The following is a 27,085-nucleotide window of genomic DNA, read 5'->3' as shown; positions in this document are numbered from 1 at the left end:
CAACCAGACACCTATACACATGGACTCTAGGCATCTTAGCTTTCATAAGCCAGCCTTGCCTGGACTGAGGACACATGTAGGACCTTTACTCCTGTGCTTTGGGGCCTCACTGGCTCTACATCACTGGAAATAAGGGATGGGTTCTCAAACAGGAGTGTGTTTGAAGTGACCATAGGTACGACAGAGGACAGTAGGGGTAAAAGGGGACTGGTCAAGCAGTACTAAAGTGGGGCAGAGCCAGGGGAACCTCATCTGATCTGAGGGGATGGGAATAGGGCAGAAATAGGAGAGGATGATGTTTGGGCTGGGCCTTGGTTTTAATAAAAATGACTCATAGGGTGAGGTGTGGTGGCTCACACCTGTAATCTCAGCAACAGAAGAGACAGCGATTGGGAGCAATATGATTTGAGCCTCATCTGGGCAAAAAGTAAAATTCCCATTTCAATCAAGTGTTAGGTGTGGTAGCAGACACCTATGGTGCCTAGCCCTGCAAAATCCTATCTGAGAAAAATTGAAGCAAAAAAGGGCTGAGGGGTATGGCCCAAGTGGCAGAGCACTTGCCTAGCAAGAATGCGGCCCAGAGATCAAACTCCAATAGCACAAAAAATAAAGATAGTGACCTGTCCCACCAAAGCACTCATTTCTTAGGCTTTCAGATTCCACCTGAGCCCAGCTCTTGGGGTGGGAGTACAGTGTTTCCCAGTTAACTCCAAGTCCCTCCTCACCCCCTGCCCCTCCCAGCTCCAAAATGAAGAGCATTCTTCCATTGTTCTCTACTCCAGACAGGGCCCCAGCCAAGTACAGCTCTCTCTCCTCTAGCCAGCCTCACGCTAAAGCTGAGTGCTGATCAGATATATCTTCAAGTCTACTTCAAGTCTACTCTCATACTGCCAAAGTCCGTGTCACAAAACCATGCCTGCCCCCTCAACTGCCAATATGGGACTTCGCCAGTATCCACCTGCATCTTTTTTTTTTCCCCCTCCAAGGTATTTCCAGTGGGAAGATAAGAAGGGTGGGGGGAACTTTTTGATAACAGCAGTTGTGGTTTTATTGTGTCCAACACAACAATAAATGAACTTTGAGCCTGAAGATGCCCTGAACTCTCCTTTCCCAGCCCTGGGTACCAGCCCCTATACTTCTGTTCAGTAGAGAAGTATGAATTGGAGGTTGCCTGGTTGTAGTGTCTCACCCACGCCAGCTATACATACTAGAAACAAAAAGTGGGCACTGGAAATCGGGGTTGTAAGCTCACTTGATAGCATGCCTGTGTACAGCCTCCCTTCTGAACCTCAAAACACAAGGCTTATTAGCTCAGGAGGCTGCTACTGGTTTGCCTGGTTTTATTCAGGCATCTGAGGTAAGGATGAAGGGCTAGAGGAGCACCTTGTCCAGCCTTCACCATGGCATCAGGCATATAAATACAGGGAATATAAATATAAATCCAGCTACTCACTGAAAACAACCAGAGAGAGAGGAATGAAGACCAGTTCCCATGGGGTGGTCTGCAGACTGGGTACTAGATTGCCACTGGCAACTGAGAGTGCACTCTTGCCCCCTAGTGGTTGGAGGGAGAGAAGCCCAGCCTCCAGGGCTGGTAGGTATAGCACCTTAAAGAGAGAAAAGCAAGGGGGCAAAGCCACAGCCTTTAGAAAATCATAGAGCTGAAAAGGATCCAGGAGATGGATTAAGCAACTCCTGTCAAATTACAGATGAGAAAAACAAACCCACAGCCAGAGGAGAATTGCCTTACTGGGCCACACAGTCAGCTGGTGACTCACAGCTTAGTCATCACTCAGTTCAGCCTCAACCAATGAGGCCCATCTCCTCCCAAAGCAGGAAGAGGAAGTGAAACAGTTGGGGGAAGGGAGTTAAGACTTCAAACACAAATTGACACTCCCAGGAGGCTGTCTTCTTCCAGCCAAGAACTGGCTATGGAAAGATCAAGGTGAGGGATGAGGAGCCATCCCTATCACCAGCATGTCTTTCTCAAGTCCAGGCTGGATGCTTTAGATATATGCATATTACTGGCAGGAAATGCAGAGGGTTAAGACCCTGTAATAGGAGCAGACCTGTAATTGGGCACTTCAGTATGGGAGCTCTTCAGCCTTCCCAGGGCAGATGGAAGGGAAGATGACCTACAAGTAGCCCCACCCACCTCCTAGAGAGGGAACAGAAGTGGCTTTGGCCTAGGCCAGCCCAGCTGGCCGCCTAGAGTGTCTCCCCTAAAGCTTGCCTATGTACCCCTTGCTGTCAATCCATCCTTTAGAGCCCCAGAAGCTAGAATGGGGTTAGGAAAGTGAAGAAAGAACAGCAGGTTTTCAGCCATCCAAGGAGCCGCTGCCCTTGTTCTTGCGGCTGAGGGGAAAGGCAGACTTGCTCTGGGGTTGGGTCATCTTGCTGGCCAGGTAGACGAAGGGCTCTAGGAGGGAGCGGCGGTCAGCCACCGATACCTCCCATAGCTTCACCTTCTCTGACTTGGCCCAATGCTGAGCCATATCTGGGTCTACACGTCGCTGCTCCTGCAGGTCACACTTATTGCCAAGGACCACGATGGTAACCTGGGGAAGAGAGACAGTAAAAGTCTGTGAATTAATGGATGCCAGTGGTTCATGTCTATAATCCTAGTTGTTCAGGAGGCTGAGATCTGAAGATCAAGGCTCAAAGCCATCTGGGGCAGCAAAGTTTATGAGATGCTTATCTTCAATCGACTACCAGAATACCAGAAGTGGCACTGTGGCTCAAAATGGTAGAGTGCTAGCCTTGAGTGGAAAAAGTTGAGGGACAGTACCCAGGCCCTGAGTCCAGGCCCTGAGTTCAAGCCCACAACCACCACCAATAATTAAAAACAAAACAAAACAAAACAAAAAAACCCTGTGCATATACCATATACCATGGGCCTGAAGATCTAGTGACAGGTTTTGGCGAAACAACTGGGAAGTGATTTCAAAGTCCTGCACACACTTGTAATCCCATCTCTATTCAACCCTTTGCTCAGACCTCTCTTTTACATGGTGGGTTTCTGGGTGTCCTCTTGTAACATACACTTCTCAAGTTACAGCATACTCAGAAGGGAGGCTGAGGCAGGAAGATCTTGAATTTGAAGCCAGCCTGGGCGACATAGTTCTCTCAACTGTTTAGACAATTGGGGTTTTAGGGACCAACAGGAAGAAAGATTGGGGGAGCTGCATGTGTTAGATTGGGGACCCCCTTAACCCAAAGAGACCCTTCTCTGGTTGAGCTGCCTTACATGGAGCTACCACTGAGGGTGAACATACACTCAATGATTTCCACCCTCTTCTCAGTCCTAACTTACCTCTTAGCAAAGAGTGAAAGAATAGAGCCATGTTGGACACTCTCCCACCAGAGGTTCCCTGCAGGAATCTAGAGCACACACCTCCTTCTTGTCCTTGGACTTGTCAATCTCCTTCTTGAGCAGCTCCACACGCTGGAAGGACTCTCGGCTGTCCGTGCTGTAGACCAGGACATAGCCATCGGTGCAGGAGAAGCAGTGCCGGGGCAACTCAGCCCCGTCTCGAAGTCCCCGGGTGTCATAGAAACGCACCTGCTCCCGTACTCCCCGGTCTGTCTCAATTGAACCCACGTATATGTCCTCCTGGGTTTCAATCATCTCAGAACCTGGGACAAAGTCAAGAAACTCCTTTGAAGTAGGGAGATGGGAAATGTGAATGATGAGAACATGCTAACAGGCTAGCCAGACAGTGGGAGAAAGGAATGTGGGGGCTGAAGAGAGGTCAGACTTGGGAGTGTGACAGGACTGGGATGGTTAGGGAAACAGATGTAGAAATCATACTAAGCAAAAGTAAAACATGGGAATTTTTTTCTATCTTGAGTCACGTATGTCCTTCCTTCAGGTTTATTGTGGTGGTGGGAGTTATTTTAATTTTGTATTTTTGTATTTGTGATGCTGGAATTCAAACCTAGGGCTTCACACACATCAGGCAAGGGTTGAACCATGGGTTACACCATAGCTTAGTATACTCTTGAAAGTACAAAAACCACCGGCAAGTATGGCGTGTTTGGTGTGATCAAGCTCTTTGTTGTTGTTGCTTGGAATTGTCTAAACAATTGCGAAGACTACATAGCCCAGGCTGGCTTTAAACTCAAGATCTTCCTGCCTCAGCTTCCCTCCTGTGTATGTTGTAACTTTAGAAGCAGTTACAAGAGGACACCCAGAAAGCCACAGCAAAAGGTTGAATAGAGGTGGGATTACAAGTATGTGCAACCATGCCCGATTCTATTCCTTAATTCTTTGTCTTCCACTATTACCCCAGTTGCAACCACACTCACCTACTACATGGTTCCCATACAGAAGCTGCTCCAGGATTGAAGTTTTGCCCACAGATGCTTGGCCACACACAACCACCTTGCAGCTCTTCCCCATGCTTAACCTCCAACCTTGAGGAATAAAAGCATTCTGGGTAAAGTGAGGGAAGAGAGGCACAAAACAGAGGGTAGACCTCTCATAACTAAGAGCCCAAAATTGGACCTGAATGTAAAGCTCCAGGGATTGTGCACTGATTCTAGCTGGGGTGCACTGAACTGAAGTCTAAGTCTGCTATAGAACAGTGAGCTAGACTGCATTCTCTTATTATTCCCAGTATGTGGCCTGTAGCTGGCACAGACTAGATGCTCACTACACGTGGCCCCAATGGTTTCAAGAAGTTTCGGCCAAGTTCCTTCCTTCCTTTCTTGTGCCAGTACTAGGGCTTGACCTCAGTGTCTGGGAGCTGTCCCTTAGCCTTTTCACTCAAGGCTGGCACTCTTACCACTTGAGCCACAGCTCTACTTCTAGCTTTTTGGTGGTTAATTGGAGGTAAGAGTCTCACAGTTGTGCCTGGATTGGCAGAACTCAGATCCTCAGATCTCAACCTCCTGAGTAGCTAGGATGACAGGCCTGAGCCCCTGGTTCAAGTTCCTTTCTGTGCACACCTTTCTATAACGACCTTAAGGAGAAGTAACTAGGAAGAGTACTTTTTGAGGCCAAAAAGTACTGAGCAAATTGAGCAGTATTGAGACTGAGCAAATCAAAGAGAATTTGCTTTTCTGTATGTCCTTCTCAGATGACAAATTAGTTAAATCCGTGGCTAAAATGAAGAACAACAGACATAAAAGGAAACCAAGGGGGAAAAGACTTGGAAAGGAGATAACATTTTGCTGCCCTTGGATGGACAGACCCAAAGGAAAGGCTCAGACCCAGACCGTTCTGACGAGACCCCACACACCGATCTCCCAGAAGGCAAACTTCTCTCCTAGGAGCTGCGCACAAAAACCCATCCGGAGAGCAGAGATCCAAAGGCTGCTCCCCAGAGGAGTCCCCAAAAGATCTCTGTCCAGAAAGAAACTCCTGACACTGATCCCCCCTTGCAATTAAGGGACACCCAAGAGAGATCGCCGGAGAGGTCAGAGCAAGGACCCCCACGGGGAATCAGAGCTGGAGGCCTGTCACCTAGAGAGACCCAGGGGCAGAGGCCGGTCCTGGCGATGGACTGGCACCGCCTTCCAGCTCTGTGCCTCCAAGGGTCCCCCTCTGCACCCCGGGTGGGTCCCTCGGGTCACGCAGGCACCTGAGGAGGTGTAACCCCGACCTTAAGGGGTTCCCTCTTCCTCCGGCTGGAAGCAGGCTCCGTGGGCCCGCCCCCTTTGCGCGCCGCTCTGTAGCTTCCGGCCAGCAAGACGACTTCCGGCGATGGAAAGGTGGTGCTGACTGCCCAGCGCCCCCCCGAGGCGGGCGGGGGAATGTTAGCTAGGATTTGACCTAGTTGTACTTTGGCTGCTCAACGTTCTAGACTCTCTGATGCTAAAATGTTCTCTCTCTAGTCATGCTGCCTTTCTTTACTCAGTCATTTTTATTCGTCACATGTTTTACTTTTTTTTCGTTGCTGGAACTTGCACTAAGATACAGCCCCAGCCCTCAAATGTGTTCTGAGCCTTGCACTCAGACTGAGGGGGGGATTGCGAAGCTGAGGCCATTCTGAGCTACATTATGAGAGGAAAGACAGGAAGAAAGAAGAAAGAAGGGAGGAGAGAGAGAAAGGGAGGGAGGGAGAAAGGAAGGAAGGAAAGTTAGCTTTCTGAGCACACCCCCCCCCCTTGTCTGTGTAGGGTCATTTGTTGAAGATAGCCTCCCAGGAGAACTTCACCATCTAGAAGAGCAATACATCTAAACCAACAATTGTAGAACATCATGGTGAGTACTATTACAAAAGTGCATTGGGGGTACAGTAAAGGAACATTTAACTTGGGGGTAGTGGGCATCGAGGAGAACTTCCTAAGGCGTCTTACCTGCATTGACAACTGAAAGGCTTAGGAAGAAAGTGTTCTATGGTAGAAAAAAACATAGCAAGAGTCATGGCATTTCCTGGAACTATAAGTAATTGGATATTGGTGGTGGAAAGGAGCCAAATAATCAAGTGTGGTGTGGTAGGCTATAGAGATTCAACGTAATGCAATAAAAAGCTATCGATAAAAAGCTATTGATAGGTTCTGTGCCAGTGAAATGACATGATCTGGTAGAAGAGACAAGAATGGAGAGATGAGACTAGAAGCTCAGTAGGAGACTACCATGGTCTTCAAAGTTTATTTTTTATTTATTTTTGTTTTGTTTTGACAGTTGTGGGGTTGAACTCAGGGCCTAGGTGCTATCTCTGAGCTCTTTTCGCTCAAGGCTAGTGCTCTACCTTTTTTTTTCTTTTTGTAGGTCGTGGGGCTTGAACTCTGGGCCTGGGCACTGTCCCTCAGCTCTTCAGCTCAAGGCGAGCACTCTACCACTTGAGCTACAGCGCCACTTCCGGTTTTCTGGTGGTTTATTGGAGATAGGAGTCTCACGGTCTCTCCTGCCCGTGCTGGCTTTGAACCGTGATCCTCAGATCTCAGCCTCCTGAGTAGCTAGGATTACAGGTGTGAGCCACCAGCGCCCGGCTCTGCTCTACCGTTTTGAAGCACAGCTTCACTTTGGTTTTCTGGTGATTAATTGGAGACAAGAGTCTCGTGGACTTTCTTGCCCAGGCTGGCTTCAAACCATGATCCTCAGATCTCAGTCTCCTGAGTAGCTAGGATTACAGGCATGAGCCCCAGCACCTGGCTTATTCTTCAGAGTTTAAAAAATGATAAAAGTCTGAATTGGGATAGAAAGGAAGAGACATATTTAGGAAATAAGAGATTTAACCAGATTTGGTCATAAATTGGAAGTCAAGAAAAAGAATTCAGGGCTCATGATATTCCTCAGGATTTCCCTTGATGGTCAGGTAAATAGTTGAACTCATTCAATAAAATATGCGCTTCTGGACAATCAGTTACAACATAATTTTCCATTGTTTAGAGGTGGAGAGAAAATAAATTCAATAAGAACCTATTTTTTTTTTTGGTCCAGTCAGGGCCTGGGCATTGTCCCTGAGCTTCTTTTACTCAAGGCTAGCACTCTACCACTTGAGCCACAGCACCACTTCTGGCTTTTTCTGTTTATGTGGTACTGAGGAATCGAACGCAGGGCTTTATGCATGTTAGGCAGGCACTCTACCACTAAGCCCCTCAATAAGAATCTTAAGCAGAGTGTTGGTGGCTCACCCCTGTAATCCTAGCTACTCCCAAAGGCTGAGATCTGAGGATCATGGTTGGAAGCCAGCTCAGGCAGGAAAGTCTATGTCTCATACCTCCAGTTAACTACCAAAAAGCCAGAAGTGGAGGTGTGGCTCAAGTGATAGAGCACTAGCCTTGAGCAAAAAGCACTTAGATCCAGAGTTCAACCCCCAGGAACAGCACACACAGCTCAAGAACACACACACACACACACACACACACGTTAAGCCTTAGGGATAGTCAGTAGCTAGATGTAGATACAACAGATCTGGGATTCTGAAGGTCTAGGTTAGAGACATCTTGAGTAGAAGGTCATCACAGCTTCAACAGATGAAATTAAAGCTGGATGTAAATAAGTTGCTCCAGATAAGAGAACACAAAGTATAGCTGGGTGCTGGCAGCATTCACGTGTAATCCTATCAGGAGACTGAGATCCAACGATAGAGGCTTGAAGCCAGCTGAGGCAGGAAAGTCTGTAAGACTCTTCCCTTCAATTAACCAGCAAAAACCTGGAAGTGTGGCTCAAGTGGTAGGAATGCTAGCCTTGAGTGGAAAAGCCAAGAGTGTGCAAGAGACAGTGAAGCCCTGTGTTCACCCACAAACACACTGAAATAGAACAAAGTCGGAGGCTACTCAAAGACAGGTTGGTTTCTGGATTAGACTTGCAGCAGACCATGTGCCACCAGCAGACAGGGTAGATTGTTTGAAAGTCTGTGTGTCTCTTCCAACTAGTAGTGTAGATATTTTGGAAAGGGGTCTGGAATCATAGGCTTAGATGAATGACCTCTCCCTTCCAAACCACGGAGCTCTCACCTCTCCTTCACCACTCATGACTCTCTGGCTTACATTTTTCCTGGGGAAAATGGGGGTAGAACCCTTAAGCATTCTTTTGTCCTTTTAATTAAGGTTCCCAGTAGCTTTAAAAAGTACAGCCCGAACTCCCCTGATTTAACCTCAGAAAGTCTCAGTTCAGTTCATCCCCACAAATATAGGTTTGGGTGGGGGAAATATTACATAGATGATTGTGTCCTTGCACTGGGCCAGACAAGCGTACTGAAGAGAGTTTATGAGAGGTGGAAGGTTTGAGGATACTGAGGAGCAGGGACCTCACCCGATGAGCTGCCTGCCTTATAAACTCGGGGGTAAGGGGCTGGGGAGCTGGTCTTAATGCTGAGACGGCACTCCCAGGAGGCTGACATGAAAGCAGCCTCATAAAAGGGTCCGCGTCATTAGGGTGATGAACCAGTTGGTGGTTGGAGATCCGGGAAGGATGAAAGGTGCCGGGGTGAAGACGCCCTGCGTTCCCCTGGCTTGGCTGGGCAGGGCTTCCAGAGAGCGATGAAAGCTGGGGAACTGGGCTCAAAGTGTCTCTTGTTTTGCCTGAGAAGCAGCTGTGGACGCACTCCGAGGTCGGGAAGGTAGTCAGTCGTAGGGGCTCCGGAGTTTTGGGCAACCCGATCCCCACCCCACCCCCAGATCCCCCCGCCCCCCATCCCGCCACGCCTCCCCCCCCTCCCCTCCACCCCGGTCCTTAGTCTCTAGAATTGCAAATTGTTATGGCAACTAGGTTCTCAGCATACTGAGGAAAGCCCAAGATTTAACTAAGGCCACATCCTCAGGCGCCCCCTCCTACCCTCCGGTACAGTGGCGCCCCCTACGCACAGGAGCCGGCCCTGGGGCTCCGCCCCTGCGCGGAGACCACCGTGGACCTCCAGGGATGGGAGGCCGCTCTGGCCTCCAGCGGAGCCTCTCGTTGGTAGACGGGCTCGAGGGAGCCCCTCTGGGCGCTGCGCCGCGGAGCAGCTCGATGCTCCGACCGGAAGTGCTCTTCACCGCCTGCCTCCCACTCGGCTCTTTGGTCCGGGCGGTAAGATGGCGGCTGCCGCGGAGTGCGATGTGGTAATGGCGGCGGCCGAGCCAGAGCTGCTTGAGGACGAAGACGTGAAGAGGTAACCGGGTGTCAGGGTGAAAAGAGGCGGCGAGCTGCAGCCTCGCGGCGCTGGGAGACGCGTCGCGGCCGTGTGGCAGCCCCCGCAGGCTGTGGGAGCGCCGCCCCGCCCTCCGCAGCCCCCTCCTCCTTCCCCGGGAGCGAGTGGGGCCGGCGCCCCCCGCCCGGGGCGCGCTCCCGGGGGGCGGCCTTCCCCGCCGGCTTCCGCCGGGCGGGGGAGCTGAGGCACGGTCTACCTCGGCGAAGGGAAAGGTCGTCCTTCGGGTGGAGGCCGAGTCCGTGAGGGGGGTGTCTCAGGTCTGATGGCGGGAGGGGGGCGGCGCGGCGTCGATGACGACTTCCTCGTCTCGCCCCGACCCCCGCCTCCTCTTCACTTCTGTGCTTTGTTGTCTTGTCAGCGCTGTGCGTCTCCAGGGCCTTCTCTTTCGCAACCCCCCCCCCCTTCTCCCCTTTTCCTCGATCCACAGTCTTGTGCCTGAGATGATTATGATTATGAACCTCGTTCTTGTCCCATAATATCGCTAAGTGAAAGAGAGAAGAGCGATGGGGGACTTGGATTGTGCACGCCTGATTTCCTCTCCCTTGCTCACCTTCCCGGGTGAGAGATCCTTAACACTATTTCTCCCCGGTCTTAGTCTTGGGTTAAACACTAGGAGGAAGGCAAGCTTGCTTGGGTGCAGTTGGCACTGCTGGTCAGCCGCAGTGACTCCAGATTGCCAGTCCAGCTAAGGGAGCTGCTTAGTGAGTGGTTTTCGAGAACACTCTGCATTCTGGCAACATCTCAGGCACTTGTTGGAAGTGATGTTTTGAACACAGTTGTATTAGGTATATTTGTTTAAAACAGTAACACCAAATATATATAGGCTCTGGAGGTTTGGAGCCCTTTTTCCTTATCAACTGCAGATTAATCTGATCTTTTTTGTTGAGGATTGACTACAGTGTCTTCAGTGTTCTTTCCACATACCTTGCATCTTTATATCATTCATGTCTGCTGTGTCTTCATCTTGGACTGAAGTGGTGACATGGGATTAGTTCAGGAGATGTGAAGTTAGAATTATGAGATCTTTAAAAAAACTATTTCATGTTAGAAACATAACTGTTACACCCTGGGTAGAGTAAATGTGTAGATAACAAGCTTTCGGATACTTACTCTGGCCAGTATCTCAAATTCCTGACCTCTTGGAAACTGAGAGGCTTTTGAGAAAGTAAATCCTTATAATGCATTTATATTCAGTTTGTGTTGGGGAGTTTTGTTTCCCATTTTGCTGTTCCTTAATGATATTAATGGACTGATTAAGTTAGTTGGTTAACTTTGAATAATGAAATGATGTGAAAACTCAAACCTAAGACTAGATTTTAGTATCTAGTAGGTCTTAGTGCTATATATAGGGACTTTGGCCATATGTCATTTAGGAAACTTACCCTACGCAGTATAAATCTGTTGCAGGGATGTCCCTAATTTGGGCTTCACTTCAGAGTCCCTCTATCTAAACAAATTCCTTAAAAACAAAAATCAGCTGGGTGCTGATGGCTCTTACCTGTAATCCAAGCTACTCAGGAGGCTGAGATCTGAGGAGCACGGTTCAAAGCCAGCCCAGGCAGGAAGGTTCATGAAACTTGTTTGTTTGGTCGGGGGGCTTAAACTTGGGCCTGGGTGCTGAACCTGAGCTCTTCAGCTCAAGGTGAGTGCTCTACCACCTGAGCCCCACTTGCGTTTTTTTGGTGGTTAATTGGAGATCTGAATTAATTGGAGATCAGAATCGTGATCCTCAGCTCTCAGCCTCCTGAGTAGCTAGGATTACTGGTGTAAGCCACCGGTGCCAGGCTTTCTATGAGACTCACCTCCAATTTAAAAAAAAAAAAAAGCTGGAAGCAGAGCTGTGGCTTAAGTGGTAGAGTGTTAGCCTTGAGCAAAGAAGCTTAGGGACAGTGCTCAGGTCTTGAGTTCCAGCTTCAGGATTGACACCAAACAAAACAAAACAAAATCACAGCTTTAGAGGATGTTGCATTATAAAATTGCAGCAAATGGGGGGCGCCAGTGGCTCACGCCTGTAATCCTAGCAACTCAGGAGGCTGAGATCTGAGGATCGAAGTTCAAAGCCAGCCCAGGCAGGAAAGTCCGTGAGACTCTTATCTCCAATAAACCACCAGAAAATTGGAAGTAGCTCTGTAGCTCAAGTGGTAGAGTGCTAGCCTTAAGCTAAAGAGCTGAGGGACAGCGCTCAGGCCCAGAGTTCAAACCCCATGACTGACCAAAAAAAAAAAAAAATCTGTTAGTATGAAAAAAGCCTTATTTATGGTCTTCCAGTGGTAAAAATGGAATAGAGATTTAGTATTTTTGCATGGCAAGTGCTCTATCACTGAGCTACCTTCCCAGCCCGAGATTTAGTATTTTTTGGGGGGGGGAGGGTCCGGTCGTGGGGCCTGAACTCTGGGCCTGGGCGCTGTCCCTCAGCTCTTCAGCTCAAGGCTAGTGCTCTACCACTTGAGCCACAGCGCCACTTCCAGCTTTTTTCTTTTTGCTTATGTGGTGCTGAGGAATCGAACCCAGGGCCTCAGGCATGCAAGGCAATCGCTCTACCACTGAGCCACCTTCCCAGCCCCGAGATTTAGTATTTTTGAAGGAGAATGTTTTACATTTTTCATGTTTCTTGGAATCCTGTGTAGCAGAGTAGAGAGCAGGGTTACAAATTCCCACTTACTATTTGGCTTGGTTAAGGTCACTTGGCTAAGTTTCTGTTTCTCTTGTTACATTCCTACTACCAGTTCACTTAGGGACATGAGTTGATGGATCATTTGGTGGTTTGTTTTTTTTTTTGGTGAGGCCCCGCAAGGAATCTTTCTCCCTTACATCTTGGCTCCTGTGCATCTTGCTGCTATTGCTAAATTATCATAGTCCCACAGCAGGTAAGATGAGAGGAGCTTTGAAGACACTGGGCCTAGGATTGCAGCATTTTAAATGGCTATATTATTTCCTTAGCTTTAGAATGTCTAGAGAGAAAAGACTTTTTTTTTTTCTTATTCTGACAGTTCTCTTTTGCCACAACAGCTAAGATGCTAAAGTAAAAGATAGTTGGCACTCCAAAATAGATCAGAGTTCTGTGCATGAAGGTTTTTTCTTTTCCCACTGGAACAGACAAAGCTATTTAGGAGCCAGAGAATAGGATTTCAGAGTTTGTACATTAAACTAACTTAAGGCCATAGATTTTCCTGAGAAGTCTCAAGGGAGTCATAGACCTAGGAGCCCACAATACCCTTCCTTACAGGCTTCCTTACCTGCTTCCTAGAGCTAGTATTCTCAACTCATCTGTTTCTCTTTCCTGATGCACACAGGCAAGAACAGTTTTATTAGTCTTTTCCTAACTAGTATTGGAAACCCTTTGTGGATTAGGAGTTTGCCTTTTAATTTTCTAGGCATATTTACTGATAGGAAGAACTGAACCCAAATCCATATCCCGTATTCTGTTGTATTCTACTTGATTACCACAGTTTCTTAGGGCTTTCTGGAGTTTATGGCCTTGCTTAATGGAGGAACTTTCAGGAGTTCCTCTTGCTTTTCTTTTTTTTTTTTTTTTTTTGTCGGTCGTGGGGCTTGAACTCTGGGCCTGGGCACTGTCCCTCAGCTCTTCAGCTCAAGGCGAGCGCTCTACCACTTGAGCTACAGCACCACTTCTGGTTTTCTGGTGGTTTATTGCCTGGGCTGGCTTTGAACCGCGATCCTCAGATCTCAGCCTCCTGAGTAGCTAGGATTACAGGCGTGAGCCACCAGCGCCCGGCCTCTCTTGCTTTTCTTTTACCTCGTTTAACATTAGAAGTTTGTTCCTCTTACCATCTCTTGACGTTGTAGGGCAAGAAACTGGACATAGCAATAAGCGTGCAAACTGAAAGAGAATTTTTTCTTTGACCTAGAATTTGATTTGTGTTCAAGTATGCTGTTAGAATTGAAGAAATAGGAGATGAGAGAAATGAGAATTGAAGAAATAGGAGATGAGAGAAATGAGTTATGGTTAAGAAAGGGGTAAAATCGGGCTGGGAAGGTGGCTCAGTGGTAGAGTGCTTGCCTTGTATGCATGAGGCTCTGGGTTCGATTCCTCAGCACAACATAAGCAGAAAAAGCTGGAAGTTGTGCTGTGGCTCAAGTGGTAGAGCTCTAGCCTTGAGCTGAAGAGCTGAGGGACAGCTCACAGGCCCAGAGTTCAGGCCCCATGACAGACAAAAAACAAAACAACAAAAAGAAAGAGGGGTAAAACCTATGAACATAGTTCTAAATACAGCAAATTAATTGAACCCTAATACTAACGAGTGGCAAGACAAGAGCCGTCTTATTTCTGAGTTTAGATTCATGCGCTAACCAGTGTTAAGTAAACTGAACAATTTTAAGGAAATGTTTAGTTAATGATAGGGGCATGACTCAAGAGGTAAAGCCTGTCTAGTATGTGTACAGCCTTGGGTTCAATCCCCAGTACTACAAGGGAAAAAGAAAAGGAAAAGAGAGGGAGAAAAGAAAAAGGGTAAGAGAGGGAAGGAGAGGAAAAACCAAAATGAAAATGTTGGATAGAATGGCAGTTGCTCTAATGTCCTAGTTCATTCCCAACGACCAGAATTCTGATTGGCTTAAAGCTCAACCTTAAAGTACATTCCAGCCAATCAGGGATTAGTTGAGTTGAGTCATTGAAACTAGCATTTTAAAAGTTTTTAAAAAGATGAGTACTGGGCACCTGCCTTTGCTTTCTTGTTCTAGGACTTTAGGAGACTGGAGAATAATGGTCAGCAGCTGTGTAGATATGCCATCTCTCTGAGAGCACACATTTCTTCCTTATTACATGAGTGTTTGCTTCCCTTTCTCCAGTACCGAGTGATGTGGAAGTTACGTAGAGGCCGTTCCAGGTATTCTTTTAAGCTGAATTTTAGCAGAAAGAGCAAGTTTCAGAGTACAGTGACTCTAGATGGCCATTTGTTTTTACTAGAGTGACAGTTTCTACCCTCAATTAGATAAAAATGGCAATTCCGTGTTTTTACTCCATGATTGGCAGGATTGTTGAGTAGTTGGGGCTTTTGATGAGTGGTGATCTGAAAAGGAATATGTAACTTTCCCAGTCTTATTCTGACATTGTTATTGGCAAGTGACAATTGGGGAGAGGTACATTGTCAGATAAATCAGTGTTAACTGCTAATAGTACTTTCAAGGAGAATGTGAGGAGACAAACAGGACCCTTTGTTGTTTTTGCTCTCATTTGGCTTTTTCTGCTCAAAACTAGCATTCTGCCATTGAGGCCCACCTCCACTTCTGGCGTTTTAGTGGTTAATTGGGGTTAAGTGCCTCATGGACCTTCCTGCCCAGGCTGGCTTTGAACTTTGATCCTCAGATCTCAGCCTCCTGAGTAGCTGTGATTACAGGTATGAGCCACCCGTGCCTGGCTTGACCCATAGATTTTTTTTTCCAGTCGTGGGGCTTGAACTCAGGGCCTGGGTGCCATCCCTGAACTCTTTTTGCTTAAGGCTAGGGCTCTACCACTTTGAGCCATAGTGCCACTTCTGTGGTGGTTAATTGGAAATAAAAGTCTTCATTGGAGATAAGAGACTTCCCTACCTGGGCTGGCTTTGAACCATGATCCTCAGATCTCAGCGTCCTGAGTAACTAGGATTACAGGTGTGAGCCATCAGTGCCTGGCAACCCACAAGATCTTTGAGAAGAAAAATAGAGTGGACAGTCCCAACTTCTCTGGTTCCTATTTCTAACCTCCACACTCTGAAAACATCAGGAAGCAGCCTTAAAAAAAATTGTAGTTTCTTAGTTCTAGACCTTTGAGGGCTATCAGTGTCATGATTAGGGTAGTATTAGATGTTACTGAATGGGGAAAATAGGTTTGAGGCTATATTATGAACAAGCCTCTGGCTAATCATGGAAAGCTAGTGACTTGGGCACTAAAATTGCTTCAGAGAAGCTCATTACTCAGAGATAACTGCTTTGGTCCCCTCTCCCCAGACAGAGTCTAGGTTGCCATAGATTGTGATGCTTCTTATTTAACGAACTGATATAAGGTTTATTTTATTTTTTATTTTTTTGTCGGTTGTGGGGCTTGAACTCTGGGGCCTGGACACTGTCCCTGAGCTCTTCGGATCAAGGCAAGCACTCTACCACTGGAGCCACAGTGCTACTTCCTATTTTCTGGTGATTAATTGGAGATCAGAGTCTCACAGACTTTCCTGCCCAGGCTGGCTTTGAACTGTGATCCTCAGATCTCATCTTCCTGAGTAGATAGGATTACGGGTATGAGCCACTGGTGCCGGGCTGAACTGGTATTAAGTTTAAAAGTCACAATTCAGATAACAATTTCTGTGTGAATATCAGCCTGCAGTGATGGGATTTCTGTTGGACTGAATTGGCTGGTGGCTTTCCTTCAACTAAGTAAGACTTAGCCAGCTCCAGCATGCAGCCTGGTGTCCTTCACTTCTCCAGCAGTAGAGAGCGCTGCTGCCCTATATAGACTCAGTCCATGACCTCTGGGTATACTTGGGTCCCTTCTGACTCTGCTTCTGTTAAGGCATCTCCCTGAATGTTCAGAAAACAATTGAATTACTTTGTTAAGGGATTTTTTTTCATCTTTGTCTTCCACCTGAAAGACAAAGATCCTCTTTTTGGGTGTATTAGGGGTGTGTGTGTGTGTGTGTCTGTGTGTGTGTGTGTGTGTGTGTGTCTGTGTGTGTGTGTCTGTGTGTGTGTCTGTGTGTGTGTGTCTGTGTCTGTGTGTGTGTGTCTGTGTGTGTGTGTCTGTGTGTATCTGTGTGTGTCTGTGTGTGTCTGTGTGTGTTGGTACTGGAGCTTGAACTCGGGGCCTGGGCCCTGTCCTTTAGCTTTTTCACTCTTATCAATTGAGCCATACCTCCACTTCCAGCTTTTTGGTGGTTGATTGAAGATCAGAGTCTCATGGACTTTCCTGCCCAGGATGGCTTTGAACCGAGATCCTCAGGTCTCAGCCTCCTAAGTAGTGAGGAACACAGGTGTGAACTACCAGTGCCCCGTTAGGAGGGCTCGTTGTAATTGTTGTTTGAAGTGAAAGCAAGTAACAGCTATTCATTCTGTGGGAAGTTGTAAAGAAAGCCGAATAGTTTTGCAAATACATAGAAGGTGGATAGAGTCCAACCTATTTTTCTGATCAGTTATAAAGCATTCAGCATGCAGTACTTTGCAACTACTACATTATTTGTGCAATTGATGTTCAGCTCCTAGATTAGATCTTTTTTTTTTTAAGTGGAATAACTTGCTTTTTGTAAGATGGTATGTTAGGTTCTGGGCTCCTTTTTCTTAAAATTCTCTCATGAAGGTCAGAGAGAGTACAACATGAAACAGGCTCTGTGACATGCCATTGGGGACAAGAGGTCTTAGGCAGTGGGAAGGAGAAAAGAATTTTTACTCTGAGACTGGCCAAGATCCCATAAATTCTGAAGGGTGGAGGACATTTCTAGATGTACAAGCAGCTAGTAAATTTGGTTGAATAAAAGAAATGGGGCACAATAATCCATAAGTTGCTATTTTGATAGTAAACAAAATGGGAATACCTGAAGATACTTATCTCCCTGTAAATGGTGACAGATGCCTGTGATCCCAGTATTGCAAGTGCAAGGCCAGCCTGGGCTATTTAGCAAAGCCCCTTTTCAATGAATGAATGAACACATGAACTTCGAACTACTTAATTCATTAGTAGAATAAAGTATTAATAGCCTGTAGAGTCTCAGGCCTTTAAATATTTCTCTGCTCCTACAGAATAAACTATTTTGTCCTCAATTTTAATTTTAGCAAACTGGATTTTGATTTTCACTTCAGGAATAGTAGAAAATATGCCAATAAAAGTGCAAAAAGTTAAAAACCCAACCCCCTTTTAAAGTTTCTGCATCTATTTTTTTCTTAGGGAGTATGTGGGGTGGCCAGTAAAGGGTATTATCCTTAAACTCTACCACTTAAACCATATGTCCAGTTCAGCTTTTTGCCAAATTTTTCGGAGATGGAATCTCAAGGACTTTTCTGCCTTGGCTGGCTTTAGATCTCAGTCATCCAGACCTTAGTTTTCTTAGTAGCTAGTACTACAGACTTATGTCACTTGAACTCGACAGCATCTATTTTGGTTCAAATCATTATTAGTGTTAACGGGAGAGAATATTAGAAATTATTTCAGCCAAAATAAAAGCAGCATGGTATTCTCTTATTATGTAAAAATCGAATGAACTTTTGTGGGGCTTGAACTCTGGGCCTGGGCGCTGTCCCTCAGCTCTTCAGCTCAAGGAGAGCCCTCTACCACTTGAGCTACAGCGCCACTTCTGTTTTTTCTGGTGGTTTATTGGAGATAGGAGTCTCACGGTCTCTCCTGCCCGGGCTGGCTTTGAACCACGATCCTCAGATCTCAGCCTCCTGAGTAGCTAGGATTACAGGCGTGAGCCACCAGCGCCCGGCTCCAATGAACTTTCTAGGTTACACACATAGTTAAATTATGCTAGTGTTAATTATTTAGTTCAATGGAGTATTTTTTCCCCCATTCCTCCCACCCTCTGGAACAAATTTTTTTGGGGGGGGGGTCGGTCATGGGACTTGGGCCTGGCACTGTCTCTGAGCTCTTCAGCTCAATATTTTACAACTGATGAAAAATCTCACCCCTGTTTTAATACTCTACAAATATGTGCTATGTCAAGAAAATCCAGAGTGAATCCAACTATAAGTATATTAAAAATAAAAAAACAAACTACTCAATGAATCCAGCATAACCTAAGGCTGACTAAAATTTCTGAGTACTTGTTAATTGCTGAAAAGTTAACTAGTTGGCTTAAGGATGTGTTTGACTTAGTAGTTTTAAAGACAAAATGGGAAATTTTATAGGACATCTATTTTGTGGCACATTGCAGTGTTAAGTACGGTGTTTTTAATGTGTGGATTTTTTGTTTTTTGTGTGCGTGCTGGTCCTGGGTTTGAGTGCTGTCCCAGAGCTTTTGTGCCAAAGGCTAGCACTTTATTACTTGAGCCACAGTTCTACTTGTGGCTTTTTTTGTAGTTTAGTGGAGAAACGAGTTTCACAGACTTTCTTGCCCAGGCTGGCTTTGAACTACAATCTCAGATCTCAGCCTCTTGATTATGTAGGATCATGGGTGTGAGCCACTGGCGCCTGGCTTCTAACGTGTTTTTAATTTGACCAAGCTGTAAATGTGCAGAGTTGGGCAATGATTATAGGTCCGAATTGTCTCATTTTATCACATGATTCTGAGCTTTACTAAGACCTATGTGGTATCAAATGATCTCCTGTGGTAATATTTGTTGGAGTAATTGGTGTCAGAAATGAAAGAATACTAAATTGGGAGAGAAAACCTGGACCTGTATACACAAAGGATAACCAGATTTTCAGACACATAATATAGAACAGGTTTTCTTTTGTGTGTGTGTGTGGTCCTGGGGCTTGAACTAAGAGCCTGGATGCTGTCCCTGAGCTTTTTTGCTCAAGGCTAGCACTCTACTACTTGAGCTCCATTCTCGTTTTGTTGTTGTTGTTTGTTTTTTGGTAGTTTTCTGGAGATAGGAGTCTCATGTATTTTGCTCTCTGGGCGGGGTTTGCAATCTTCAAATCTCAGCCTCCTGAGAAGCTAGTATTATTTGTGTGAGCCTCTGGTGCCCGACTATAATAGTTTTGAAACCCACAGTTTTCTGACCAGTGAAGTTATTTCTGATAAACAAAGACATTTTAAGATAGCAAAGCAGATCAAGAAAGTAATGTATTCTGCTTACTCACATCTGTCAGAAGGAAGACTAGGCCTTCTAGTGCTGATATTGATGCAGAGAGGACAGATTGTCTGAAAAACTTTTTAACTCCTTCCTTCCTTCCATCCTTCCTTCCTTCTTTCCTTCTTCCTTCCCTCCCTCCTTTCCTCCCTCCTCGATTCTCTCTCTCCCTCTTTCTTTCCTTCCTCTTTTTTTTTTGGTCCTCTTTCCCTTTCTTTATCTGAGACTGGCACTTGAACCCAGTACCTGCCGCTTTTGCTCATTGGCAAGTGCTTTCTCCAACCCCTTCCTGGACTTGAAGGCCCACATTGTCTCCAGAGAGTGCCAAAATCCCCTGGGAGCCAGAACTGATCCCAGATTGAGAGACACTGGAACAGCCATTTAAAAAGGATTAGGACTTGAATCTTGTCTGGCACTTTTGCTCATTGGCTGATGCTCTACCACCCGATCTACATCTCTAGCCCCATGTCAAGGTTTCTTACACTAGAAACCTTATTGAATAATTATTATCTGTGGTCACTTGGAGATTTTTTTTTAAACTACACCACAGGACAGTGTCAAAGATAATGGAAAAACTTTACAACAAAGTGGTAAAGGTAGAATCATTTCAAGAATCTCTTGGTGAATCAAAGCTGTGGTGCTTAATTTCCTTAGAGTTGACCCACAGATTTGATAGGAAACTAGGTAGATTCATTTTAATTTAAAAACCTTGACATTGGGCTGGGAAGGTGACTCAGTGGTAGAGTGCTTGCCTTGCATGCATGATGCCCTGGGTTCGATTCCTCAGCACCACAGAAAAAGCCGGAAGTGGCGCTGTAGCTCAAGTGGTAGAGCGCTAGCCTTGAGCTGAAGAGCTGAGGGACAGTACCCAGGCCCAGAGTTCAGGCCCCACGACGGGCAAAAAAAAAAACAAAAACAAAACAAAAAAAAACCCTTGACACTAATGATCTGGGGTGGGGGGGAACATAGGCCTTCAAAGAAAAATGATAAATGGGGGGGAAGGGTGGGAGATGGGAAGGGATGGTAATAAGATGTGAGGTTTTTTTCCTTTAAAAATAGAACAACAACAAAAAGCAGTATATACTAGGCTTCTAGGAGCTAGGAAACCTGTGCAGCCAGCTTGGGTACTTCACTTGCACCTCCCCTGTTGGAGGCTTTGAAAATCTGATAAAGCACAAGATATGTTTTGTGGCTTGGTAGCTAATGGCCAAGTCTGCATTTTGTTGTAGTATTTTAGGACTTAGTCTCAGTTTAAATCTGTATACAAAGAAAATACCCTATAGTTGAATTTGGTCCTTGGGGATTTTTTTTTTTTGGGTCCGGTCGTGGGGCCTGAACTCTGGGCCTGGGCGCTGTCCCTCAGCTCTAGCACTAGCTCAAGGCTAGTGCTTTACCACTTGATCCACAGCGCCACTTCCAGCTTTTTCTGCTTATGTGGTGCTGAGGAATCGAACCCAGGGCTTCATGCATGTTAGGCAGGCACTCTACCACTAAGCTACCCTCCCAGCCCTCCTTTGGGAATTTTAAGTTAATCCAATTCTTTCCCAGTATTCAAGTGTTTCATTTGGTTGTCAAATAAATTGACCCTGGCAGTGAGTAGTGTAATAACAGATGCCACTGTCAGGTTGCCCTCAATTCCAGTGTTAACCAGCTCTTCTCCTTTTTCTTTTTCTTTTTCTTTTTTGTCTGTCGTGGGGGCTGAACTCTGGGCCTGGGTGCTGTCCCTTAGCTATTCAGCTCAAGGCTAGTGCTGCCTTACCACTTGAGCCACGGCACCACTTCCGGCTTTTTCCCCCCTGCTTACGTGATGCTGAGGAATCAAACCCAGCTCTCATGCATGTGAGGCAAGCACTCTACCACTGAGCCAACTTCCCAGCCCCGTCTTCTCTTTCTTTTCTAGTCCCACACCTTTGATACCTCATCCCTTCAGTCACTTTGCTGTAAGAGCAACTTGAACAAGCTTCAGCCTTTCTCAGACTTCCAGGGCAAGCCTTGAATGGATTTGACCCAGGAATCATTCCTGATGGAGCCTTATCAGTTCTTGTTGCTGCCATGCTGGATTCCAAAGGATCCACTCTTTTCCTCTGCTGGTTTCGCAGGGTCAGAGCTAATGGTTAAAGTTTGTTGTGTATTTTGATGGGAAGTTTCAAAATGAAGGAGGGTCTCCACTTTTTTTGCCTGGAGGCAAAAAATGAGCATTCAGTCTAAAAGCACTAAGTGCCCATTGTTTAGGCAGCTGTTAATCAGCCATGTTTCTATGAAAATAAGTTCTTTTCATGAGGCAGTTGTGTGGGACTAGCTAATTCTGGCCCTGTGCTGTACAGTGTGAGGTTAAAAACATAGTAACTTGTCACAACACAATTCTTGTTCTTTTTTCTGTGGGCTGACTCTACATTACTTGCTTTGTTTGCTCTAGAATGGAATCTACTCACCATTTACTAAAATGAAATGCATTTCTTGGGGGAGGCAAAGTCCAGTTCTCTTAAGTCTTACGTCTTAAAGAGAAAGGAGCCCTAACTCTCTATGATTTAATTGTTGGGAATGCTATTTAGCTTGTTTCAACCTAAATTTCAGTTTGGGGGTTGAATTTTAAATGATATAACTATATTATGTTTTTTAAATATCATATTTATTATTCATGTGATATTCCCAGTAACAAAAATTAAATTTTAAAGTATCAAGAATAAGTGAGTGTTAGCCAAATATAGTTGAAGTGCACATGCTTTGTACTCTTAATCAGTATGGGTCACATTCCTGATTTGGGGCAAGTTATTTAAGATCTAACACTTAATGTCTTTGGAAATATAGGAGCAGTGATATCTAGCCAGTTGTTTGTAGATAGGAAGAGTATTTGACCTCAGTAATTATTAATAATTTCCAGAGATTATCCTTTGGCTTTTTACTAGAAGCCACTACACTTAATAGCCTGAGTGTTTTGGGAAAGATAGGCACTTTTCAATAGTTTTAGGTCTAATTTCACTTGTGACTAACAAGACTTATACTGCTGTCACAGTATCTGCCTTACTACCAATGCCTTTGGTTTTCCACAAGGATTTGTATATTCTTAACTACTAGATGATTAAGGAAGAAGCAAGAGTTGGAAGTGTGGCTCGTGAATTCAAACCCTAGTTACCACCACCAAAAAAAAAAAAAAAATTTTTTTTAGACACATAGGAGGCAGAGACAGAAACTGTGACTCAAGTCCACCTGAGCATAAAATTTCTCAAGACTCCATTTCAATCAGTGACTCTTGTGTAGTGGCTATCCCAGCTATGGGAGAAGCACAATGGCTGAATGCATAGCTTGCATCTGTCATCCCCAGCCACAGTGGGAAGCCCAAGGAGGATTGTAGCCCAGGCAGTCCTATTATAAGTCAAGACCCTGCTTCAAAAATAGCCAAGGATCTGGGTGCCTGTCTCTCTTGGCTATAATCCTAGCTATTTGGTAGGCTGAAATCTGAGGAATGAGGTTCAAAACAGCCTGGCAGAGAAATCCTTGAGACTTACATCCAATTAACTAGCAAAAAACTGGAACTTGAGGCATGGCTCAAGTGATAGAGCACCAGTCTAATCAGAAAAGTTGAGCAAGAGAGAGAGGCCTAAATTCTAAACCCCTTCTCTACACAGCACATATAACCAAGCTGGGCACTAGTGGCTCACATCTATAATCTTAGCTACCCAGGAGGGTGAGATCTGAGGATTGAGGTTCAAAGCCAGCCTGGGTGGGAAAGTTCATGACTCTGTGTGTATATGTATGTGCGTGCGCTGTCGTGGAGCCCTTTTTTGCTTCAGGTTCACATCTGGCTTTTTAGTGGTAAATTGGAGATAAGAGTCTCACAGACTTTCCTGCCCTGACTGGCTTTGAACTTCAATTCTCAGATCTCAGCCTCTGGAGTAGATAGGGTTACAGGTGAGAGCCACTGGTGCCCAACTCCATAACATTCTTTATCCCTAATTTGCCACCAAAAAGCTGAAAGTAAATCTGTGGCTCAAATGGTAGAGCACCAGCCTTGAGCAAAAAAACTCAGTGACAGCACCCAGATCCCTGAGTTCAAGCCCCAGGACCAGGGGAAAAAATATAATAACAACGACAAACAGGAGCAAATGGGGCTGGGCACATGGCCCAAAATGGTAAAGTACCTGCCTTGTAAGCACAGAGTCCTTAATTCAGTCTCCAGTACCACCAGAAAAGGAAAAAGAAAAAAAAAAGGGCAGATCTTCTTGGATATAGTTTAGATTGTTCTCTGTTTTGGAATTTACTGTTAAATTTCTTAATGGCAGGTTGGCTTAACTTCTGAAATCCAGTTTTGGAGGAGCTCTTCAAATTCCTTGGACTGTCTCTTGATTCCTTATAGTTTTTATTGTATCTTGCTTAATTTAGCTTTATAGAACTTGTATCCCATGTAGTAAGATTTCAGTTGGTACTTTATGCCTTGAAATTCAAGGATCTTTTTTTGAGGATTTTTTTTTTTTTTTTGGTCGGTCGTGGGGCTTGAACTCTGGGCCTGGGCGCTGTCCCTCAGCTCTTCAGTTCAAGGCAAGCGCTCTACCTTTTTGAGGACTTATAATAGCAGAGGACATTTCACATCATTGTGACAGTTGGTATAATAAAATTAACTCAAGCAGATTTAGATCCATCATAGTTCAAATCTGTCTACATTTATAAGTTCTTCCATTTTCCTTCTTCTAGCAGTCTTTTCATGTTAGTAGGGCTTGCCAGGACAGTGATAAGAGAAGAATGGAAAGGAAGGATTGCCCCAATAAAAGAAAGGCAGCTATGCCAGTTCATAAGTAAATAAATCAAGAATCTCTTCAGTGCACATGTCCATAGAACCAAGCTGTAAATGCTCATATCATCACCAGTGTTAATATCTATGACGTTGGGCTGGGAATGTAACTCAATGGTAGTGGTAGCGTACTTACCTCGTGTGCACACACAGTCCCTGGATTTGATCCCAGCACAACAAAATCGCAAACAAAAAAAATCCATATAGTATGTTTGTATATATGTAGTATCTTTTGTCTGTAAACCACACAACTCTAAACCTATTTCTTTTTCTTTTTAGTATGTATTGAAGATAGAAAAAAACAAAACAACCAAGATTTTTCTTGGAACAAACATGCATTTTGCTGGGAACTGGTGGCTCATGCCTGTAATCCTCACTACTCAGGAGGCTGAAATCTGAGGATCACAGTTCAAAGCCAGCCCAGGCAGGAAAGTCCATGAGACTCTTATCTCTAATTAGCCACCAGAAAACCAAAAGTGATGCTGAGATTCAAAGTGTTAGAGCACTAGCCTTGAGTGAAAAGCTAAGGACAGTGCCCCGGCCCTGAGTTCAAGCCCCATGGATGGATATTCTGTATAGCATGGAACTGACCGACAAAAAAATAAAATAAATTTGCATGTTCTACAGGAGCGTAGCAGTTGGTTGAAATGAGGAGCAAAGCAATGTGAATTTTCTTGATTTAGTTTGATGAATGAAGAAATAAATAGCGTCTTAGGATTTTGGATTATTTTATTAGCACCTCCTTTGGGTCCATCAGCCTATTGAACAAATCTATAAATTTCTTTTAGTATTCACTAACCTTCAGCTCAGTGTGCTGGGATGCTGCAGAACAAAGGTTTTTCCTGTGAGGTTACAGAGATTATTTCTGGAGTATAATAACATGATTCTTTTTCTTTTTTTCAGGGAAGCAGAGACCTTCAAGGAACAAGGAAATGCATACTATGCCAAGAGAGATTACAATGAAGCTTATAACTATTATACAAAAGCCATAGGTGAGAAGGCTCTGGTAGTTATGCTAGAAAATATTCCTTGCCAAATAGTATTATAAATAATCCTCCTTGAGGAGTGGCTTTTGCTTAGTGGGCTGGTAACTGGTAAGTTGGTGAACTTCAGGCTTAATGATCTTGTGATAGATAACTTTTTCTAGTTGGAGTAGATCTAGTTGGTGATTTAAAGGTAATTCCTGAAATATTGAATGTTACAGCAGAAAAATGCCTACCTAGATGCATTCCATTATTGGAGTCTTATCTCCATGTTTAGTTTGGCAGCTGAGATTTTAATTCCATATCAGCCTTGACAGTGCCTCCTCCCCACCCCCATCTTCTTCCTTCCTCTTCCTCTCCCATTCCACCCCCTCCCCTTTTCTCCCTCTTCCTCTTTCCCAGTACTGTTTTTTTTTTGTTTTTGTTTGGTCAGTCATGGGGCTTGAATTCTAGGCTGGCTTTGTTGATCCTCAGATCTCAGCCTCCTGAGTAGCTAGGATTACATGCATGAGCCACAGACACCCAGCTTAGTACTGGGGTTTGAACTTCAGCCCTCTTGCTCTTGCTTAGCTTTTTCACTAAAGGCTGGCTGGCACTCTGCCACTTGAGCTACACTTCCACTTCAGGCTTTTTGCTGATTACTTGAAGATAAGAATCTCAGATTTGTCTGCCTCCTTAGTTGGCTTCATTCCTTAGCCTCAACTAGAATTATAGGCATGAACCACCACTGCCCTTCTGCTACCTTTTTTTTTTGGTGGTACTAAGGTTTGAACTTGGGGCCTTGCTTTTGTCAGGCAGGTGTTCTACCCCTTGAGCCTTACCCCCAGCCCAGCATTCTTCTTATCTAACTTGTTACAGACTCCCTATCCCAACTCAGTAAATGCAATTTAATATCACTGTATATTTTTTATTTTATTTTGCCAGTCCTGAGCTTGAACTCAGGGCCTGGACACTGTCCTTGAGCTTCTTTTGCTCAAGGCTAACTCTACCATGTGAGCCACAGTGCCACATCTGGCTTTTTTTTTTTTTTTTTGGTCCGTTCGTGGGGCCTGAACTTTGGGCCTGCCTGGGCACTATCCCTCAGCTCTTCAGCTCAAGGCTAGCACTCTACCACTTGATCCACAGCGCCACTTCCGGCTTTTTTCTTTTTTTTTTTTGCTTATGTGGTGCTGAGGAATCGAACCCAGGGCCTCATGTATGCAAGGCAAGCGCTCTACCACTGAGCCCCCTTCCCAGCCCACATCTGGCTTTTTTTTTTTGTGCTTATGTGGTACTGAGGAATTGAACCCAGGGCTTCATACTTGTTAGGCAAGCACTCTACCACTAAGTCACATTCCCAGCCCTAATGTCACTTTGTAAAAGACAGTTTTTGTGTGTGTGTGTGTCGGTTGTGGGGCTTGAACTCTGGGCCTGGGCGCTGTCCCTCAGCTCTTCAGCTCAAAGAGAGCGCGCTACCACTTGAGCTACAGCGCCACTTCCGGTTATCTGGTGGTTTATTGGAGATAGGAGTCTCACGGTCTCTCCTGCCCGGGCTGGCTTTGAACCGAGATCCTCAGATCAGCCTCCTGAGTAGCTAGGATTACAGGCGTGAGCCACCAGCGCCCGGCTAAAAGACAGTTTTTTAAAGGGATGTAAACTATTTCTCCTAAAAGATAATCAGTGTACTTCAGAGCCATTCTTTGTGCTCTTTTATTCTGTTTTATTACTGGAAGTAAATGCCATCTACCAGTCCCCTAAAGCAGAGTGAGAGCCTCTTTTCTGCCCAGGGTCACTTGGATATTTGCTGTTTATTGTGCTGCTGGTCCTGGGGCTTGAAATTGGAGCCTGGGCACTGCCCTTGAGCTTCTTTTGCTCAAGGCTAGCACTCTTACCATTTGAACCACTGTGCTACTTCCAGCTTTTTTTGGGGGGTTGGAGTGGTCCTGAATTCTGGGCATGGGCGCTGTCCTTCAGCTCTTCAGCTCAAGGCTAGCGCTCTACCACTTGAGCCACAGCACCACTTCCGGCTTTTT

At 45.4% G+C, this 27,085-nt stretch overlaps 2 protein-coding genes across 3 annotated transcripts in view; one reads left to right on the top strand and one right to left on the bottom strand.

The window, feature by feature from the left end:
* Positions 1-1,005: 1,005 nt before the first annotated feature.
* Positions 1,006-5,666, bottom strand: Nkiras2 (NFKB inhibitor interacting Ras-like 2). 2 transcript variants are annotated; one of them, XM_013036049.1, is made up of 4 exons: positions 5,586-5,666; positions 4,309-4,416; positions 3,395-3,636; positions 1,006-2,558 (listed from the first exon to the last, which is right to left on the bottom strand). In XM_013036049.1, the coding sequence occupies exons 2-4, from the start codon at positions 4,400-4,402 to the stop codon at positions 2,319-2,321; spliced, it is 576 nt and encodes a 191-aa protein (XP_012891503.1). In that variant the 5' UTR covers positions 4,403-4,416; positions 5,586-5,666; the 3' UTR covers positions 1,006-2,318. The 2 variants fall into 2 exon arrangements, with proteins under 2 accessions (XP_012891503.1, XP_012891510.1); XM_013036056.1 differs by having other exon boundaries at positions 5,607-5,632.
* A 3,465-nt stretch (positions 5,667-9,131) lies between these two features.
* Dnajc7 (DnaJ (Hsp40) homolog, subfamily C, member 7) overlaps positions 9,132-27,085 on the top strand; it is a 38,401-nt gene continuing 20,447 nt past the window's right edge. Inside the window, exons 1-2 of the mRNA XM_013037992.1 lie at positions 9,132-9,545; positions 24,994-25,082. Coding sequence (XP_012893446.1) covers positions 9,469-9,545; positions 24,994-25,082 — 166 coding nt within the window. The 5' untranslated portion in view covers positions 9,132-9,468. The remainder of the gene's footprint in view (positions 9,546-24,993; positions 25,083-27,085) is intronic.

The sequence above is a fragment of the Dipodomys ordii genome, unplaced genomic scaffold, assembly GCF_000151885.1.
Source record: "Dipodomys ordii isolate 6190 unplaced genomic scaffold, Dord_2.0 Scaffold7, whole genome shotgun sequence".
Lineage (NCBI taxonomy): Eukaryota > Metazoa > Chordata > Mammalia > Rodentia > Heteromyidae > Dipodomys > Dipodomys ordii.
The sequence above is the reverse complement of the archived record's forward strand: the minus strand, read 5'-3'. Positions and strand labels throughout refer to the sequence as shown.

What these genes read in the sequence shown, in the direction of transcription:
- Nkiras2 (XM_013036049.1), bottom strand. Translation starts at nt 4,402, where the DNA reads ATGGGGAAGAGCTGCAAGGTGGTTGTGTGTGGCCAAGCATCTGTGGGC. An exon ending in GTATGGGAACCATGTAGTAG is followed by an intron (nt 3,637 to 4,308) that starts GTGAGTGTGGTT and finishes ACTTTGTCCCAG; the next exon opens with GTTCTGAGATGATTGAAACC. An exon ending in AGTCCAAGGACAAGAAGGAG is followed by an intron (nt 2,559 to 3,394) that starts GTGTGTGCTCTA and finishes TCTCTTCCCCAG; the next exon opens with GTTACCATCGTGGTCCTTGG.